Source organism: Dipteris shenzhenensis, chromosome 20 (genome assembly GCF_047967505.1).
Source record: "Dipteris shenzhenensis isolate YYH24624 ecotype China chromosome 20, Dip_SZ_1.0, whole genome shotgun sequence".
Classification (NCBI taxonomy): domain Eukaryota; kingdom Viridiplantae; phylum Streptophyta; class Polypodiopsida; order Gleicheniales; family Dipteridaceae; genus Dipteris; species Dipteris shenzhenensis.
In genome coordinates, this window is record NC_141615.1 from 51,417,197 (window position 1) to 51,436,414 (window position 19,218).

Genomic DNA, 19,218 nt, shown 5'->3' on the forward strand with positions numbered 1-19,218 from the left:
CAATCTTTGACACTTACAAGCCTGCAATCATCAATTTCATATCAGTCTTATGAACATGAAAAACTTAATTAATGATATAATATTTTGGTCAACAGACTAACCAATCAACCGACCACACCACCTGTCACCAACCCCTCCGTCAGATTGAAAATGTAAAGAAAACAAGAGTGTACAAGACTCAAGTCATTTAGATTACCCGAATCCGTGCTGCATGTGGATCTATAGATAGCCTGATACCTGAATGAAGAGATCTTTTAGAGTAATCTTCTACCTTGACTAGGAGAGGTAGTATGGCTAGACCAATGTGGACAGATAAAGATTATCATGGAGGGACCTCATCAACTTGGTGCTACATGGGTTCGATTTCATTGCATGCCCATTGATCATCCCTCTCAATACCAATACTCCCTTGATGACCCCTCACAATAGAAGATCCATATTGTCACTTGTCATTAGAGATGATCCATTGCAAATGTATATCCAGTGGACTTGGTTATACCCGATATAGTTGCATGCCATCAAATTGGCATTGTATAGAGAGTGTTTCCTTCACCTAGGTGAGGGAGAGATCTGTGTGTAATGGTGTCATTGCAAACTCTACAAATATATTTGTGTGGCATGCATCTCTTCTCTTCAAATTTCATTTATGTGAAGAGTTGTGCTCGAATTGAGGTCATTATATACAACTTGAAGACTTAGCAAATTTAAAGTCAATCTGACCCATCATCTATAAAAGATAGACTTATCAATTCTTGTTCTTGTTGGAGTTAGTACACTCACTCAATATGAAATTAGTTGAGTATGATTTTGGGATAGCAAAGTCTCTAGATATAAAAAAACCAAGATGAATTCCTTTCATAGTTTAGAATGATTAGAAGAATGTTTATGTTGTAATGGTTGAAACTGCCCCTAGAAATTTGGTATATGTAACTCTTTTAACAAGTTATGTCTTTAAATCCACTCTCATAATATGAGAATAATCGTTTAAAAAATACACTATATATGGGAAAATTCCTAGGAGGACAAGTGATAGGATTTCTATATGGAGAGGTATCATCTAAGACTTGTGTAAATCCCTATGAAAACTACCAAGATAGCAAAAAATCTATGAAAACTTGTGTATATCCCTATGAAGAATACCAAGACAAGATCAAATGTATTTCTTGAAAGGAAAGTAAATTGACTTCCTTTTGGAGGACAGGAGACAATTTGGATGAGTGTCATAGGACTTATCAAATTGGTACACTTTTTGAAATACCTACTACTATTCAGATGTTAGAATTGGGCATAACAGATTGACTAGTGACAAAGTTGGTGACCAAGGCTCAAAGTTCACTGGACACATTGACAAGCAATTTCTTTGAGGAAAAATAGGGTCTCAGCTTGGTTGATCATCCTTAAATTATTGGCAGCTACTAAGGAAAAATCATACTAGAGAATATGTAGAGGACATATGTCTTGAGACAACCACTATAGTGGGAGAGGTTTTTTCACCAATAGTGGAGCCTACAATTATACTAAGCATATGGTTCTAGGCCATAGCCTTGTCCTTAGACTTTAGAAGACATGGAATTGCAGGAAATTTTATAAATCTTGTAGGATATGTATAGGTTCTTGCATATTTGACAAAGGCTATCAAAAGTGCTCAAGGTAGCGTAAGATGGAATCTGATAGTGACATCTTTGGATGGATCTTCAAGACTTGGGCTATGAGTGTGTATTTATTGATGCTCAAGGGTGAGTGTATTGATGCTTGTAGACTATTAGGAGATTTGAAAAGTATCCTATGGCATACCCATCATGCTAGATTGACTCTGCTCGTTGATGATGTTCGGCTTATGATTAGAATTCTCTCTTGTTTTTAAAGATTCGTGTACTTGCCCTCTGTGTACATGAGAAGAAAGAAATGTATTGATATTACTATCAGCTAGAGGCCTAAGTTGAACTAAAACCTGTTAATCACTCGATCCAGCCTAAGCATTCTCTCAACGATGGCATACCTAGACATCGTAAGGATTGGTTAGAAGTTATTTATGAAATGCCATTTTATTTTTTTTCAAAAAATTACTTCTATTAAGTATGAAGAAAACCACAGAGCAAGGTCAATGTGAAAGTACATCATGTCCAAAAAACATGAGAGAAATCAAAGCTCAAAAAGAGCTAGCAAATAACCAGGGATGAGGCTGAAAATGCCAAGTCAGCCCTGAGACAGAATCAAACAAGAAAGGAGATCCCTTCCAAACTCTGAAGAAAGTGTTCCTCGTAGTAGAGGCTGCTCTCGATGACCCCTACATAGTCGCCCAAATGGCCAAATTAACATATACCTTTGTAAGACTAGAATAAGTCCAATCATACAAATTTAGAATTTTTGTTGTTCTAAAGATCAAAAATCTACAAAGAAAATAAAAGAGAAAATGAAAGAGAAGAAAAAAGAGGTAAACAAAAACTTTTATGAAAAGCAAAAGGAAGACATACTTAGCAAGCAAAGCAACACTTATGTCGTCATCAGTGCCCAAGCATAAGCAGCTATACTGGGTTTCTAAAGACCTGCGGAGTCCTTGGGCAAACCCAGTGCTTACTAAAATACGTCAAATAAACAAAAGAGAATGAAAACAAGAAATAAAGAAGAAACGAAGCAGGTGACTTAAGCAAAAATAAACAAGCAAGTCAAGAAACAAAAACTTCAAAAAACTCTCTCTCTCTCTCTCTCTCTCTCTCTCTTATTTAAAACATAAAAAGTTAAATGGCACTTTACACTTATGTCTCGTTTCTGCAAAGAGGCAAAAATACATTTCTAACTTAGAAAGCACAAGTATACTCAAACAAACTCTCTTTTGAAACTAAAAGAAAAACGGGCTATTCAGCTCCCCGCTTTTTGTTTTCAGCTTATGTTCAATCATTCTAAACAAACCTAAGGCCGAAACACCATAGATAAAAGACTTCATATCTAAGAATGTGCGAACTTTTTTCATTATTTTCCTTGGATTATACCTCTTGTGTAATAGTAAAGTGATCAAATTACTACATTGAGTGATAAAAGACTCCTTAGTTTTACAAAGGCGGGAAAATCTATGGAATTGGGAAGAAATTACTCCATATTTTGCCAAATCAAAAATGTTTTGAGTCAATGTGAGGCATTTTTATAATGTGTAAACCACTATATTCAGGTTGTTCACGTTTATCGTATATATCAACCTTTAATCCTATGGTAGATTGAGAAAGTCTAAGATCTAAGAAAACACAAGAATCCCCTCTTGAAGTGCAGTTCAGTTCACAAGAGTCACGAGGATAGATTCCTTCTCCAAAAGCTCTAGCGTCTTTGTACATAAAGTCTTAAAAGTTAGGAACATCTGGTACAAATAAATCATCTATAAAACGCCTAACTTGACTAAGCTTATGTAAAATGATAGGGCAGGTATTGATAGAAATAAGACGTTGCATAAACTCAAATTCATAAGTGAAAAGATAAAAGTTTGCTAAAAAGACCGCACAATTAGTGCCCATGGGGATTCCTATAACTTGTTGAAACAAAGAATCACCTATTGTGATGTAAAGATTATCTAAAAGAAAATCTATCCAAGAGCAAACATCTTCTACACTTACTACCTTTGTGTATCTTTTCTTTTTAGAACCTATGTCGTATCTTTATTTTTTAGCCACAAAAAGTCAAAGCATAAGGCTGTTTTCTCAACTTTTAGCACTTTGCATCTATCTTTGTCAAATCTTAGCTTGAAAACTTCAGCCACTAGCTTTTTAATTCTAAACTTCAGGTCTTCCAGCACAAACTTTGTGTAAAGCGTCGTAAAATCATAGGTTTGAAGGAGAATAGGAGACTCTTTTTCCTGAATGCTTCGAGAGGAATTAAAAAATTTCACAACAGGAATCACTCCTACAGAGTCATTTAAAATCCAGCTTGAGTTCGAGAGGACATCTACCTCTTTTAATAAGTCCCTCCAAAGTTCATGGACACTAGGCAACATGGCTTTGAAGCAGTAGCTTAGCCATTTAGAGACATTCGTCAAAGTAGTCTCAAAAGCAGCTGCAATAAATCTTGGCTTTTTTGAAGTTTTGTGAAACTTCCAAGCAGCACAAAGATATGCTTGGATTGCAAACAAACCCAGAAGACTTGCAAAAACTCTGATGTTTTGAGATCAAATCCTTTTGAGAAACTAAGGCAGGGGCGTAAGTTTTGGCAGACGAGTTCACTTCTCTCAAAAGACATTCTAAGTAAAACTTTTTGCACATAAAAACAAAGTTATTGGAACATTTGTCCACATAAGAAATGACAAAATTCCTACGGAATTCTCGAAGAAGAGTTTCATCTTCTTTAGAAAGATGGTTACTTTTCTTTGAGCAAATAACCGAAGGGACTTCTTCTAGTTTCAAAGCAACTTTCTTCAAAATCTTCCCTTTCCATTCTGATAAGATATTTTTAACTCCTAAACATTCTTCTAATTGCAAAACAAACTTTGAGATTCCCTTATCGATAGCTTTTAAAAGGCAAGACTCTTTAAAAGAGCACAATCGAAATTTTGTACCTTTCATGAAAAGGTCTCTTAGGTTACTAGAAAGCAAAATTGAGGTATCAATTGTGACTACATTAACTTCTAGAGTATGAGGAAGTCGGATCGAAGTCAAGTTTTAATGTTATTGTGGAAATGTATGTTAGGTAGACCCGTATGAAAGAAAAATGCCAGGTCAAACAGAATGATTCCAGTTCGTCTACAATAACAAAAATACCCTTAATAGTGAAAGTATGTAACATCCTTGGTTAACTATGGTTTTCCAATAGCTAGCCCTAGAATTAAGGAGACCCTGAAGGGCAAGGTTATTAGCCTAGAGAAGGCAAGTTAAGAAATACCATTTGTATTAAAGGTCTAAGTGGTAAAAAGGACTCCTAATTCCTTTTGCCATGGCCTAGGCTATATATCGGCTTGAGGGCTTGCACAATGGGCATCCACGGATCAGTACCTCGATTGTGAATCTTGGCCATAGGCATGGCAAGCTCGCAAGTTAATCCAATGCCTCCCTCGTTCATAGTACGGGGAACAAATGTCTACTGGGATAGGGTCACATCATAGACCTTACCCATGACTTCTACCTGTCTCTAGCTTGTTGAAGATGATCGTGGTAGCTGACTTGTCTCACCTGAGCAATGGCATCCAAGTGAGGAGCTCATGTCAAGGGAAACACAAAGTGAGGCCCAAGCACATATTTATAGCCTTTAATAGTTACAAACCATGTTAACTAGAGTTAAGGATGACCCCATATAGAGGAGCACACAATGTGGAAGTAGTGCCTCTTATGGCAAATTGACAATCAACATGAGTAGATAAAAAGAAAAATCAAGGAAAGGATTAGATTAAGTCGCAAGTGGCAGCATTTCATGAATCTATGCTTTGCATGGCACTGAGCCAAGCTGACTATATCTACAGAGAGCGTTAATGGATAAGATATCTTTCTTTTACTTTATTAATGCACGCAGTCACCTCTATGCTTGAGCTCTTAATGGTGTCATTTGCGATATAACTTAAGGCTTTGAGCTGGCAGCAGCAGTAGGCACGGCACGTGGGATCCAGGCTCGGCTAGCGGAGAATGATGCTGCCATCCCTGCAGGTTGGAGGATTCCCGCAGGCACCGGACAGCTCTTTCCGGGAGATGAGAGGTGGCTAGGACAGTTCACTCCACGAGGCATACCTTTGGTGGTGGCAGGCCTCTTCTCGGACTCTTCGGTACACTTCTTCTCCATCACTGATGACAGTCGCCTACAGAGCACAGAGGCCGTGATCGACCCCCAGCTTCCCTGGCAGCGCCTTCGCATTATAGGGCTGCAAGGGAAGACTTGGCATATAGACCCCCTGATTATGCAGGACCAAGATTGGAGACTCTGGATATGGGAGGGCTGTTCCTTGTCAGAGGTGGAGTGGGACCCAGGGGAGTGGCGTTGGCCACCATCGGAGACCTCAGAGAACCCTACCCCCTTCTTTTCTTACAGTGCACGCACGGGTCGGCGTGCTCTTGGGGCTCTCCAGCGTGGGCTATCCACACAGGCACATAGGTGGTATGCCCAAGGGATATCCTTGGTCTTTCTTCGCACTTTCTGGAAGACTCTTTGGGCTAGCTGGCGTCCGAGGAAGATCTCCTACTTCCTTTGGATGGTGGCACACAAGGGGCTTCCAGTTGGCAGCTGGCTGAGGCAGATGGGGCAGGAGGGGCATTGCCAGATGTGTTTTCAAGAGGAGTCCCTGAAGCATTGCCTTTGGAGCTGCTCGCATGCGCAGACGGTTTGGAAGGGAATCATGGGGATCTTAGCTAGGGCTACACCCGAGCTAGGACCGATCACTTGGGGAGCCGTTTGTTGGTGCAGCACTCAGCCGGGACATCACTTGGCCTATGAGTTCTCTAGACAGGATCCCGTCTTTTTCATCACGCAGGCCACTTGGGCATACATGGACAGTTTCCCATGGCATCTGACAGAGACAGATGCAGGAGCGATGCCTCGGCACCCAGTTTGGGAGATCATAGGGAGCATCATAGGCTGGCATATCTCGACTTCCAGATGCGCGCAGACTGTAGGAGCTCAGACTACTTCTACTACCCAGACCCTAGCAGATATCTGGAGCACGATCATTCACACGCTCAAGGGTCAGTGGGATCAGATTCAGGGAGAGTCCCGGGCAGGGAAGAAAAAGAGACGACGTTTCCTTCGCGACTGGGACCACCGAGAGTTATTCTTCCAGCACTCCACTCAGAGTCTTCAATGGCATTACGCCCCTCCACCGTGGCTGTTTGTCCACTCTCCGATGATTATGCCCTAAGAGGCTTGTATTTAGCATTTTGACTTCTCGGGCTGAATCCGTTTTGTGATTACAGCCCGCTGGCCTTCAGGCCTTCTTGTACTCTCGCTTTCAAGTAATATAACTAGCACTACTTTTTGCGCAAAAAAAAAAAACTTAAGGCTTTGTGCTAATCAATAGCCACGTAATGAAAACAGGATCATTTCAAGCTTGATTAGAGATTGATCTGTTACTGTAAGAGGAGCAACAGCACAATCATACTAAGCCATGGGATCTCTCTTAAGGCCCAATGTTCGTGACCCAGTGATAGCATAACATAAGATGAAGGTTATTCCCTTATCTTGATCCTCCACTTTGAGTATGCAGCTGATAATGATTGTGTATACAGTAGAGGTGATCAATGATACAGTAGAAGTGATCAATGATACATGCATTGCCTTTATTAAACAAGAAAGTTCAAGGTATCTAATTTTCTTTAAACAGCTCTTGTGTGATTTGCTGTCTATATTCAACCAGCATGCACACAGTTTCATAAAACTATAAATAAGGCATCAATACAATGAGCAAAAACAGATATCATCGTTAGTGGCATGTCTGACTATTGGTGTGCAGCGAGGCATCACGTAAGGTGATACAATCATTGATAGTAAATGATGCAAACAGATAGATAAAGCACCGTTAGGTCGAGCGCAACTTCATAAACCCTTCTTGCCAGAAGTTGCCCAACAAGTGCCAATTCCCTTCTTACTGTAGTTCCTACTAACTTCACTTATACATTTCCAATGTATCATAGCTATTTTAAAAACCAAATATCCAAATTAGCCAGGAGATGAAAGCTTTTATCTAGATACATATTCTCCCAAAGGATCTACATTGAAAAATCAATGTTTTTTCCCCAATGAAGATAATCAGCTTATAAAAGAGAGAGAGAGAGAAAGAAAGAAAGAAAGTTTATTAAAGTCTTCGGAAGACTATGAGAGAGAGAGAGAGAGAGAGGAACTTTAATACCTCAAGAATAGCTTTTGCTGAGTGCAGGTCCATTGATGCACCCCCTAGACCTTCCTCATAATATTGGTGGAATAGAAACTTTTCAGGATTCTGTTTCAAAAAGCGATTGTATGATCAAAAATAGGAAAAAAAGCTCTTGCTACGTCATAAGAAAGGCGCACTGAGCTTAACCATGGCCACATGTATTCATAATATCACACATCTAAATACAACAGATGTAAAAAAATATGTATATCAGTCATGGAACATACAATAATAGTGTGCCTAAAAGATGTATCTGTCAGTAATGCCTTAAGCAGAATACATCACCCTGAGAATTCTACCAAAGGCTACTGTCACAATTTGTGATATGTCAAGACTACTGTAACAATTTATGACATATTTATCTGTCAATCATAAACTGATAGTTAACAGTAATCATAAGACACAAGCCCACAGACAAGTTTCTTTGAAAAGGGACTTCTAGAAAGACCTCGATGTATTTATAAATGTGTGCCTATTAACCACAGGACACATGGCAAGCGGGTTCTCCTTGCTGTATTAGTCTCTCTCAACTGTGTAGCACTTGTTGATTTTAGAGAACTAATGCATAAGCTCATGTTAAATCAAGCTCTGAGTAGAGTGGTTTACCTGGACACTTCATGGCAAGCATAGAGAAGCCCTACAGCGGCAAAATACCAAGAGCAACCACAATAGTGATTTCCCACTGGCCAGCTAGAAGAATCGCCTTGGCAGCTTGCAGCTTGTGGTATTCCATCAGCAAGAAGGCTGGGAGCATATTTAACCAGGTTTCATCTTATCTCTTTGATTAATAAAAGAATTTTTATATGCTACAATTCATGGATGATTTTGAGCAATCATGATCATGTTCTCATTGCCCCAATAATCATCATCATTGCACATCGTGCACTGGAGAAATTGGGTCAATGCCACACTTGTGAGCCCCCAACTGAAGAGAGCTTAGGGGTTTGACACCTTACTATACTTGAACCGGTAGGGGGGAGGGGGGGAGGCTGCTGTCTAGCAGTAACATGGGCAGCAAACCAAGGGCCACAAAGGATGCCCACATGGGCTGGCTGTGGGGCTGGAAAGAGTCCAACCAGGAGCCCAAGCCAGGCCACAAGGGATGCAACGTGTGCAGCAAAAGCAGTAGGGAAGAAAGGCTGTGTCACTACGTGGTCAACAGGTACGGAAGATACTGCAGGAGGTACAGCGGTATGGGATGTTGCACAACTGAAGTCCATCAAGGACACAGGGTGATCTAGGAGTGGTCTACAGCAGGATATCCAAACAGCCTCAGCACTTCTTTTCCCCGCAGGTGTTATCACAGTTTCTCGTTGAAAATTACCAGCATGTCTTCAATACCAATGACACTCAGCTTCATCACGTTGGAGTCGGTTGGGCTAGTTAGACACTACGTATACTTGGGATGGCTTTCACAGGTTGGGCCCAAGTTTACCATGCAACTGGCAGCACATAAACGCTTGACTAGAGGGTACGGTTCATTGTCGAGGTTGTAATGACTGCATCCAGGCACAGACACGCTTGACTAGACGGTACGCTTCATTGTCGAGATTGGAAAGGCTGCTTCGACGCACAGTTTCAGCATATGAACACAAAGTCACTGATTTTTTACTCTCTAGACCAACAATGGCCCTATACACAGGTACTTTGGGGCAGTAGACCTCAGAGAGGATGAGTGGATTGGTTTCGAGAGACTAAGTCATGATGCTACCTTGCACGATCCAGGGGAAGAGGTGTACTCCACACGATATTGTCCTAGAAAACTTTGCAGCCAGACCCCTCCACAAAGATGCCTCATTCCAGATCATTAACTATGTAGACGAGTTAGGCAGTTTGGTTGGACTAATGCAGATCGACAAAGTATACCATGGAGGGCCTCTCATAATCTATACACCTTGCAGCAAAGGAAGATGAGTTGTGCTGGTAAACGAGAGTCTCCAAATGGTTTCCCATTTTGCAGGGCATGGATATTGATCATTTTCTGCCATATCAATAGTCAATAGATGAAAATAGAAGATACGTCAGGTCATCCAAGACAACCACGAATGCCTAAGAAGAAACCCAATCTCAAGCAAGACCAACACTGCCCACACCAGAGATATGGACCACTGTGCAAGGCTATTGACGAGGCATGTGCTATCCCCGGGCAGCGGAGCTGCATGAGAGAAAGAGACGAAGGGAAGACAAAAATCTGAGATATGGAGCTTGAGAGATCTATAGGGAAGCTGAGAGAGCTGGACACACTGCTGCCTCAGGTCCCTTTTGGGCTCGTTCCTTGGATGCTCCTGTCCCCACAACTTTGTCCAGCCCTTGGGAGCCCTTCCAGGATTGTACCCTAGGCTGAGACCTAGACCTAGCTAAAACCCCAAGATGGAAACATTAACCTACTGTTCTCTAGTGGGTACTAGTGAACAAAGACTTGAATTCTGACTTGACCTAAGGTTGAGAGACTAACCTACGTAGCTCGTGCCTTACTGTCCCTGGACAAGGGCTCACAGTAGGCATCACGCATAGCAGGGACTAGCTACTATGACATCCCCACTGACGTCATCAGCACCCAACAATGGGTGTAGACCAGAGTATAAACATATGCTCTCACACATACAAATACACACACCCACACATACTTGAGCATCCATTTATACAAAGTCTTCGTACTGAGTTTCTGTTGGCACTCCGGAGGTGAAGGGCAGACTCAGAAGGCTAATCAAAAGGTAGTCTTAAGGCTATTGTGTGCTTAAGTTGACATCTACCAGGGCTGCAACCTTCTTCAGCACCTTTAAATAATGCTAGTAAATGTAGCACAAAGAAATCAATGAAAAGTTTTGATAAAATTTGAAAGAGAGTGCCTAAGTGATAAATTATAGAGAAAGGAAACTAAACCTTTGCAATATTGAGAACACAGCTGCGGAGTTTCTCTTCACATTGTTTCTCAGCATCAGTCTTAGCACTCCACGGAAATTCCCTTGTGGGCTCTTCTATCCCTGTACATATCAATTCAAAACTAGATGATTAGACAATCAGACTGTGCTTAAAGGTCTTTGATCATACAAGCACAGATAAAAAATCCACCATTTGCATAAGGCAAGGGAATATGACAATACCCTAACATCCCACAGAATCTAGCAAATAATACAGATTCAGTTCGGAGAGCCTATCAACTGGAAAGCAGGGATCCCTTTAAACTCAAATAGGTCTATTAGTGTTACATTAGAGCATGAGGAACAATTTTCACTTTTATAATGTTAGAAGAAATGTTAAAGTTGTGGTTTAACAAGAAAAAGAGGGTTGACACAGGAATTGCAGAAGTTTAATACAGCTTGCTCAACTCTTGAAGGAGGTGCAGGACCACTATCAGGACCATCAGGATGGGACCTGATACTTCATCCCCTAGATGTTATCCAAATTTTGGTACAGGCTGGTTGAGATAGACTAATGTTGTTTTCTTGCTGATGAAGATAGTAAGTTGAATGTACAAAGTATATATGCTGCATGACAGGATCTGGTTACTGCTGGCTGAGCCGAGAAAAGAATGTATGACAGGAACTTGATGTAAAATCTTTCTTTGCAGATACATAAATATAGCTTTTTCAGCAAAAAAGAAAAAACCATCAAGGCACGCATTGAGCCCTTTGCGCCTGTAGCAAAGGCGATTGGTTTTTGTGAGAGCGATGAAATGTGTGGAAGCATGCAGCGCGCGCGCGCACACACACACACAGAATAGACGCTGATAGAGGCAATGATAACTGTGTATATAGCAAGGAAAAACCCCCAATGATACATGAGAGGAACTACTCCAATGGATGCCTGAAAAGGGAGGAGGATGGCCTATAAATAGGGCGGCAAGACCACCGACCAAGGGGCCTGATCTGGAAGACCCAGGCAGTAGGGCCTGGCCGACCTGCTGGTCGGCTATCCCAGGCCAGGCCAGGCCCTATATAAGGGCCTGCCAGGGGCCTACGGTTTGGCCCTACCAGCCCACTGTTTTGGGCCTAAAATGTCCTCCTACCAGCCCTCTAAAAGGGCATAAAATCTCCCCTATCCTAGCCTGAAAGGGGCAGACACACCCACAAATAAGCCCTCTCTCTCTAGGTCTAATCATGCCATATACTCTAACACCCTCTCTGCAGCTCATGCTTTACAAATAATTTGAAGAAGAGGGCTGATGAAGATGCCTCCATGGACCCTCCAGGATGGAAGCGTCCCAAGAGAAAGCTCCCAATAGCCTGGATCCTCAACGAAGTGCCACCTCGAATCACAAAGAAGTTGTATTCTCTTGTAATTGTTGGAAAGCTCACCTCCCCATCTGTAAGCCCCTATATGAGGAGAGCGTGGGGGAGGAAGACCTAGGGCAGAACATGCCCAGAGAAAAACATGGGGCTACCACATGGGCAGCACATGGATGATGGGCTGTCATGTGGGCAGAAACCAAAGAGAGAACCTGGCAGATGGAAGACATCATGGAGGACAGCAGGGGCTTGAAAAGTCCACGTGGCTGTCAGGGATTGGTTGAGGCAGATCTGCACAGGAGAATCAGGTTGGAACAGAGCCGATGAGCTGGCAGGTGACATCAGCAGTGTACGGGGCTGTACAGAGTAGTGCCACATAGTGCAATGAAGGCGAGACAGCAGCATGAATTGTCCGCCTGATTAGACAGGCTGGTTGGGTTGGGTAGAGCCAGCCAACCCGGCCTATTTATAGGCTGGATACTAGGCTGGGCCTTGCAAGGAAATGTGGGCCAAAGGCCCTTGTTTTGTGTGCCCCTTTGAAGCCGTTTTTTGAGGCAGTAAAGTTGGTCGGGGAGGGGCTGACATTTCATAACCTCTGGAGCAGATCTTCAGGGAGCAGGAAGGAGCAGCAGAGCACCACCAGTTGGGCCTATGACCAGGAGGTGAACTGGGCTGAGGAGCTGCAGACTTAGCTCACAGAGGGTTGCCTACCTAGGCTGACACACAGGGCGGCAAGGTTGAGATGATCATTCCGGACGGAAAGTCTACAGACGCTCGAGGTGGAGCATGCGGGCTCGAGTCTAGAGATAGCAGGCAGATAGGAGAAGGACCTAGTGGTAAGATTAGAGGACCACACCATTGGTGGGACTCTGGATCTATCTCTTGTGTATTGTATCCATAGATTTGGACGGAAATATATTATTTTGGTGGTTTCTATCTAGCTGGTTCATTGTCTATTGATGAGTCTGCACATCTATCCTATGCATATAAGTTTAAGAAGTTTGTGATTCCACATCCCACACCATACTGTGAGCTCCTGGGCTATTCTATCAGTCTTCCTCTGTGCATACCCTCTGTTGGGTCATTTCTAACATGGTATCAGAGCCCAAGTAGGAGGCTCACACGTGTGGGAGCTTGAAAGCAGGGACCTTACTGAAGGACGACCCTGATTCAAAAGCTCTTGGGAGTCGACTTCCACGACTGCAAGACAGTGCCCTTGCGAGAAGGAGAGTGACTCAGGTTCACTCAGGTGCGTTCAGAGCTCTCCCTTCCTCCTCCCCCAGATTTCTTTCTTTCACTATCTCTAACTTTGGAGAGTCAAGGAAACTAGATGGATAAATTACCCAATCTGGAAGGTGAAGATCCGAAGCCGTTTAGTGACTTGGAAGCTGTGGAAATCGACAATGGGAGTGGAGTCGAAGCCGGAGGACATGGTGGACAAACAGGGGAATATACTCATGGCAGTAGACGGAGAGGAGCTCGAAGCTTGGGAAGACAGAGATGCCCATGCCCTGGCATTGATCATAGGGACTACGGCGGACTCTATGCTTCCTCACATCCAGATGGCCGAGACATCAATAGAGGCATGGGTCACTCTGAAGGATCTGTACGAGACAGACAACACATCCCAGATCTTGCTTCTTCAGCATCAGCTCTACAACCTTGATATGGATGAGGGAGATTCAGTACATGACCACTTGACAAAGGTCAAGGTGGTAAGGGATTAACTGACATCAGTTGGTCAAAAGGTGGACTTGTGCCATTTGGCCTTGATGATACTGAGGAGGCTACCTCGGAGTTTCAAAAGCTTTGTTACGACTCTGACAGCAGGATAGAGGACCAAACCTCTGACTTTTGATGAGTTGGATCCATTACTGCTACAGGAAGAAGCTAGGGAGAAGCTCTACAACAACGACAAGGATGACAAGGCATTGCTGGTGAACGATTATGCTGGCAAAGGAAAGGGAAAGCCTAACGGTGGCAAGTCCAAGAAAGACAACTCTGATGACGAGGATACTTCCAAGAGGAAGCAGAAGAAGAAGTGCTTCTACTGTAACACGCCAAGTCATTTTGCGAAGGACTGCAGAAAGAAGAAGGTGGATCAGAAAAACAAAAGGAAGGAGTCCAACTCGGATTCAGAGGGTGATACAAAGGCCAAAGAAAACACCTGTGAGCCTCCTTCTTGAGCTCTGATACCATGTTAGAAACATGACTAGCTACTATGGAATCACAAACTTCTTTACTTAATGTGCATCACATAGATGTGCAGACTCATCAATACACAATGAACCAGCCATATATAGAAACCACCAAAATAATTCCGTCCAAAGCTATGGACACAATACAAAAGAGATAGATCCAAAGTCCCACCAGAGTGTGGTCCTTTGATCTTACCACAAGGTATTTCTACTATCTGCTAGATATCTCTAGACTCGAACCCATGTGCTCCACCTCGAGCGTATGTAGACTCTCCGTCCTTTGACCTCACCTCCTTGCTGCCCTAGGAGACAGGCAAGGTACCAGCCCTCTTGAGCTCAGTCTGCAGCAACTCTTTGCCCTTGCTTTGCCTTCTGAATGTAGGCCCAAAGGTGGGGCTTGTGCTGCTCCTTCTGCTCCTGGATTTGCTGTAGTGCTGGATACAAAATGAGGCCCAGGGCCTCTCTTTTTATAGACCCCAAGGGCCCTCTGAAATACCGACTGGTCAGCCCCTTATGATGGCTGACTCAGTCTGTAATGACCGACCTAGTTGGCTACCCCTACCAGCTCTTTCTGTGGCCGACCAGGTTTCCTGGTTACCCCTCCTTCAGCCATATACAGGCACCTCTGCTGCCCTGCTGTTTCTGCCTCTTGCAAGGCTCCTTCCAGCCCCATACAGCCACGTGGCATCCCCCGTACTGTTGCTGACATCGTCGCCACATCAGTGGCTCCTTTCTTTCTCTGATCTCTACCCCCATGGCAGCCATGCTGCTGCTCATGTGGCACTCTCTCAGTTCCCAGGTTCACCCCCCCCCCCCCCATGATCTCCTCATATGGGGACTTACAGATGGGGAGGTGACCTTTCCAACAACCCCGCTGCTTACCCTTTCGTTGACCACGCTGTGTGCACACCACCCACCAGCCAACGTGGACCTCCTTGCCAGTCAAGACTCAGGACCTGCTCCTGCTGATTGTGTGGGCTAGAGCTCCTCCAAACAGCTTAAGGAAGGGTGTTGAAGGAGATCGTGGAAGGGACAGACCAAACTGCAGCACTAGATTGGTGGAAATCCCTTGCAAAAATGCATCACCAAGGCTTGTAACTGATCACGTCTGTTGCTGCCCTCTCCGGCTCCGTGCAAACCTGAATTCTGATACCATGTGAGAGTGGTGAAATGCATGGAAGCATGGGGTAGAGTAATAGAGGAATGATAACTGTGTATATAGCAAGGGAAAACCCCCACTGATACATGAGAGGAACTGCTTCTCCCTACCAGCCCACTGTTTTAGGCCTAAAATGCCCTCCTACCAGCCCTCTAAAGGGGCCTCTGATCTCTCCCTATCCTAGCCTGAAAGGGGCGGGCACACCCACAAATAAGCCCTCTCTCTAAAGGTCTAACCATGAGATGCCATATACTCTAACAGTTTTCACTCCAATGGGGACAGGACAAAGTTGGATGCATATGTTGATGAGAAGGATGTAAAATGCTACTCTCAAGGGAATCTAGGAGGCAGCTTGGCATATCTCAGGACCATTATGACATTTCTTATGCAAATAGGTCAATAGATGGCACATTCAAAGTCAGCCTTCAGAATGCAGCCAAAAAATTCATAAACTAAAGGTTCATGCATTTGGAATTTTGTAAGGCAAATCCAAACTCCCACAACTAGGAGGGTTTTGTGAGAATGAAGGACATAAATTCTACTACACTCTACACCTTTTCACATAGCAACAAAAGCATTTCATGGGTATGCAAGAAAGAGATTACAATTGCACTTTTACCAATGAGCCTCGTCTGAGGCAGCCACTGGGCAGTGTGTAAAGCTTATTTGGTCATCTTGGCACAGCATAGCACAAACCAAGTCCTCTTGGTTGTGATGATGAATCTTTGCATAGCTTTGGCCCAAGCATAAGACAAATAAAAATGATATCAAGTATGCACCCCCTGACATTGAAAAATGGAAAATCCTATTTACATAGTTGTGGAGCAAAGAAGAGGGGTGAAAAGGAAGAGGGCAAGGCCATGATTATAATAAGGGATAAAGGAGTCATTAGAGATGTTATACTACTCTATAGCCTAGTGGTAGAGCTCACATGTGGGAAATACAAGATTGTGGGTTCGAATTTGTTCTTGGACCTTTGGGGAAGAGCTATCTAGCCCCTCTTGAATTTCAATATAATGTGCACCCCTCTTAGACCTGTGCATAAAATAAATTAAGCCATGGACAAACATAGTTTAATTAGGCTCCATGGGCCAAAACAAATAAGACAACGAGGAGGAATAAAGTATAACTCAGGAGATATTCAGATTCTATGCAGGATAATCCAGTAGTCATCTTTACCAAGGCTTTGCCAAAGAAGCAAATCTTCTTATGCAGACACTCCTTGGTATCCAGGATAACTAAGTTTTTTTTTAAGAGCAGACTGACAATGCATATGCTGCAGCCTTCTAAGAAGTAAAACAGAGTCACCAAACCATTTTGCATCATGAGGCTATTGATGAGATGGCCACATTACAATTAGCATACATTTCAATTCATTTGCGTCTACAGTGCTTTGGGGTAATGAGCCTATGGATTGAGTTCAGTATCATTGGTTGAAACTTTGCTGAGTGAAGCATCTTTCATCTCAATTACCACCCTGAATTCACAACAGAATCTGTTTCAGTCCAGTCCTGAATTTAAGCTGGTACCTCCCAGTTAACTTTGAAGTGTTCTAGACTACACCTGACGGTACCTTGCGTCCTTTTTGTCCTTTCACAAAGTTTGAGGGCAATCTGAACATATGGGTGACCTTCTTGGCCTTTCACTGACATGGTACCAGATAGGAATAAGATGGAATGCAGTTCAGCGCTCTCATGTTCAGGATTAGTTTTGGTTTCTTTGAAACAGAAATATATAATTTGCTTTTTTCTCTTTACATTGGCAAATACTCATACAAGTGAAGGAATCTTTGATGAAATGATAGCCGAATCACACTACCATTCACTGGATTCGTGGACCTCCCAAAATCAGCCTTAAAATCTTCTTTGAATTCTGTCAGTGCACGCTCTGCTTTTGCGGCTGCAGTTTGAAATGCTGCAAAAGCCAACGGTGTAAAGGGGCATCAGTTTTAGATAGCTCAGTATGGCCAAACCTAGTACTTGAACTCTCTGCAACAACAATTATCCATAGGAGAAGCTGTGTACAAAATTTGCAGCACGGCAAAGAAACGAAGCAGAAATTGAACAAGTTGACAGGAACCTGAGCAAATCTGGCCAACATTGTTATGTAATATGTGTATACGATTGTGTCTACAACCAACGTATAAGGGATTTCCTGCTTCCTGGAAGCTGCACGGTGTGGTATGATCTTGAATAGATCTCCTGCTTTCTAGAGGTATGCTTTGGCCATTGCAAATGTACTCGAGAGGGATTCTGCTAACATGGATTTAAAAATGCTTTTGGGTTCATCTTTCGTGAAACAATTCCATATTCTTTTGAAACTATGTTGGATGTGACGCGCTATGAACATCAAACAAATGTACATAAACACTGTTTGCATATAGAATCTCCTGTAAAGCTTGACATCTCTCATAATACCGCTGTAGACAAAGGCATTTCCACGAAAAGGTTCGCTCTGTCTGCGGAGTCTGGGATCTTACTTACGAGACAACTTGCAAAACGTAAAGAAGAAGCAACAATTTCCTGATCCTTGAATTGCAGCATCCGCAAATCAATTAACTCTCCAATATGTATTTATTGCATGCGCTCCGCTTTGCATGAGTGAGAATACCATGGAGCAATCCTAATGTAATGAATAATCTTCCGCTTAGAAGAGCATTGCTCATTAAGTATGCGACGGGGCGGTAATTGGCGAAGAGGTATGCCAACAATCATTGAACCAGGAGTAAGGTTGTTGTGTACGCTTACATTGGCGCGTGTTGAATAACTTAACTGCTAGGAATCAAGCTCCATGGAAGGTTTGAGAGACAAAGGAATATACCGCTTTTCGCTCTGGCAAGGAATGAGGGCTCCATCACTGATCCACGAAAAGTCCAACCGATCCAAAACGATCCATCAATTGGGCATTCGCCTGGAAAAGGCTACGTATTGAGAAAAAACACAGGCGATACTGGAGCAATGCTGAACAAAGCGACTCTTTTAAGTCAGTCAGCAGCGGAGCGTAAAGAAGGCGGCTTGTTCGAGTGGGTCAAATGCATCAGAGTCGGGAGCTTCTTCCAGTTCGTCCATGTATTGGGTGGTGGTCATGGGTAGGAAATGTGCGATGGACGAGGCAATGATCAATCGTGGGGGGGCGAGTTCCCAGAGGATTGGTGCAGGGATCAAGGATGAGGAGGACGGAGATGGAGAAGGCTACGAATGAATTGATGAGCGGATCTGTTGTGTCGGGATGCGTGGTGCCTGCCGGACTGTGTGATGCTATCTAAGTTGTATGCGGCCGGCTCCCAGTGGATTGATGCATAGTGATTATTAATGCAAAGATGATTGAAATTTAGAAGAAGAAGAAGAGGACGACGACCAAGAAGAAGTGTAGAACAAGGAAGTGGGTACTCTTGGGTCCCCAGTCACTCCATGTTTGAAATTGTAAAACCACTCGACTTTGTCAATATCATTCATTGCACCTCCGTTTCTCGAGGTTTGGGGGGAGGGGTGGAGGTGGAGGTGGACTGGGGCCACCCGAATTGATCACAAGAGAAATTACTTGGAATCCTCATCCATTGGTCACCGAAGATCAGTCTCTTCGCACCAATCTTGATGGTTTGGTTACTGTTGCATAATTTAATGTAATGAAAATGTAGCTTTCGCGAGCGACAAACCGCCCAATAATCTAGTGGTTATAGCCCTGCTGCAGTACGTCACGCATTATATACTTGCCTGCGAGTAATAAACACATTGAATAATTACAAGTTTTAAATCCTTGCCATCATGAGCGACAGCAGCAATGTCTATGGGCCATTGATTTGAT

At 43.2% G+C, this 19,218-nt stretch overlaps 1 protein-coding gene across 1 annotated transcript in view; it reads right to left on the reverse strand.

The window, feature by feature from the left end:
• The window catches only part of LOC147889821 (Rab3 GTPase-activating protein catalytic subunit), an 82,478-nt gene extending 63,668 nt beyond the window's left edge, over positions 1-18,810 (reverse strand). The window contains exons 1-4 of the mRNA XM_087391664.1: positions 18,235-18,810; positions 17,233-17,328; positions 10,712-10,812; positions 7,805-7,894 (exon numbers count right to left, since the gene is read on the reverse strand). Coding sequence (XP_087247790.1) covers positions 7,805-7,894; positions 10,712-10,812; positions 17,233-17,328; positions 18,235-18,268 — 321 coding nt within the window. The 5' untranslated portion in view covers positions 18,269-18,810. The remainder of the gene's footprint in view (positions 1-7,804; positions 7,895-10,711; positions 10,813-17,232; positions 17,329-18,234) is intronic.
• Between the last annotated feature and the right edge of the window lie 408 nt (positions 18,811-19,218).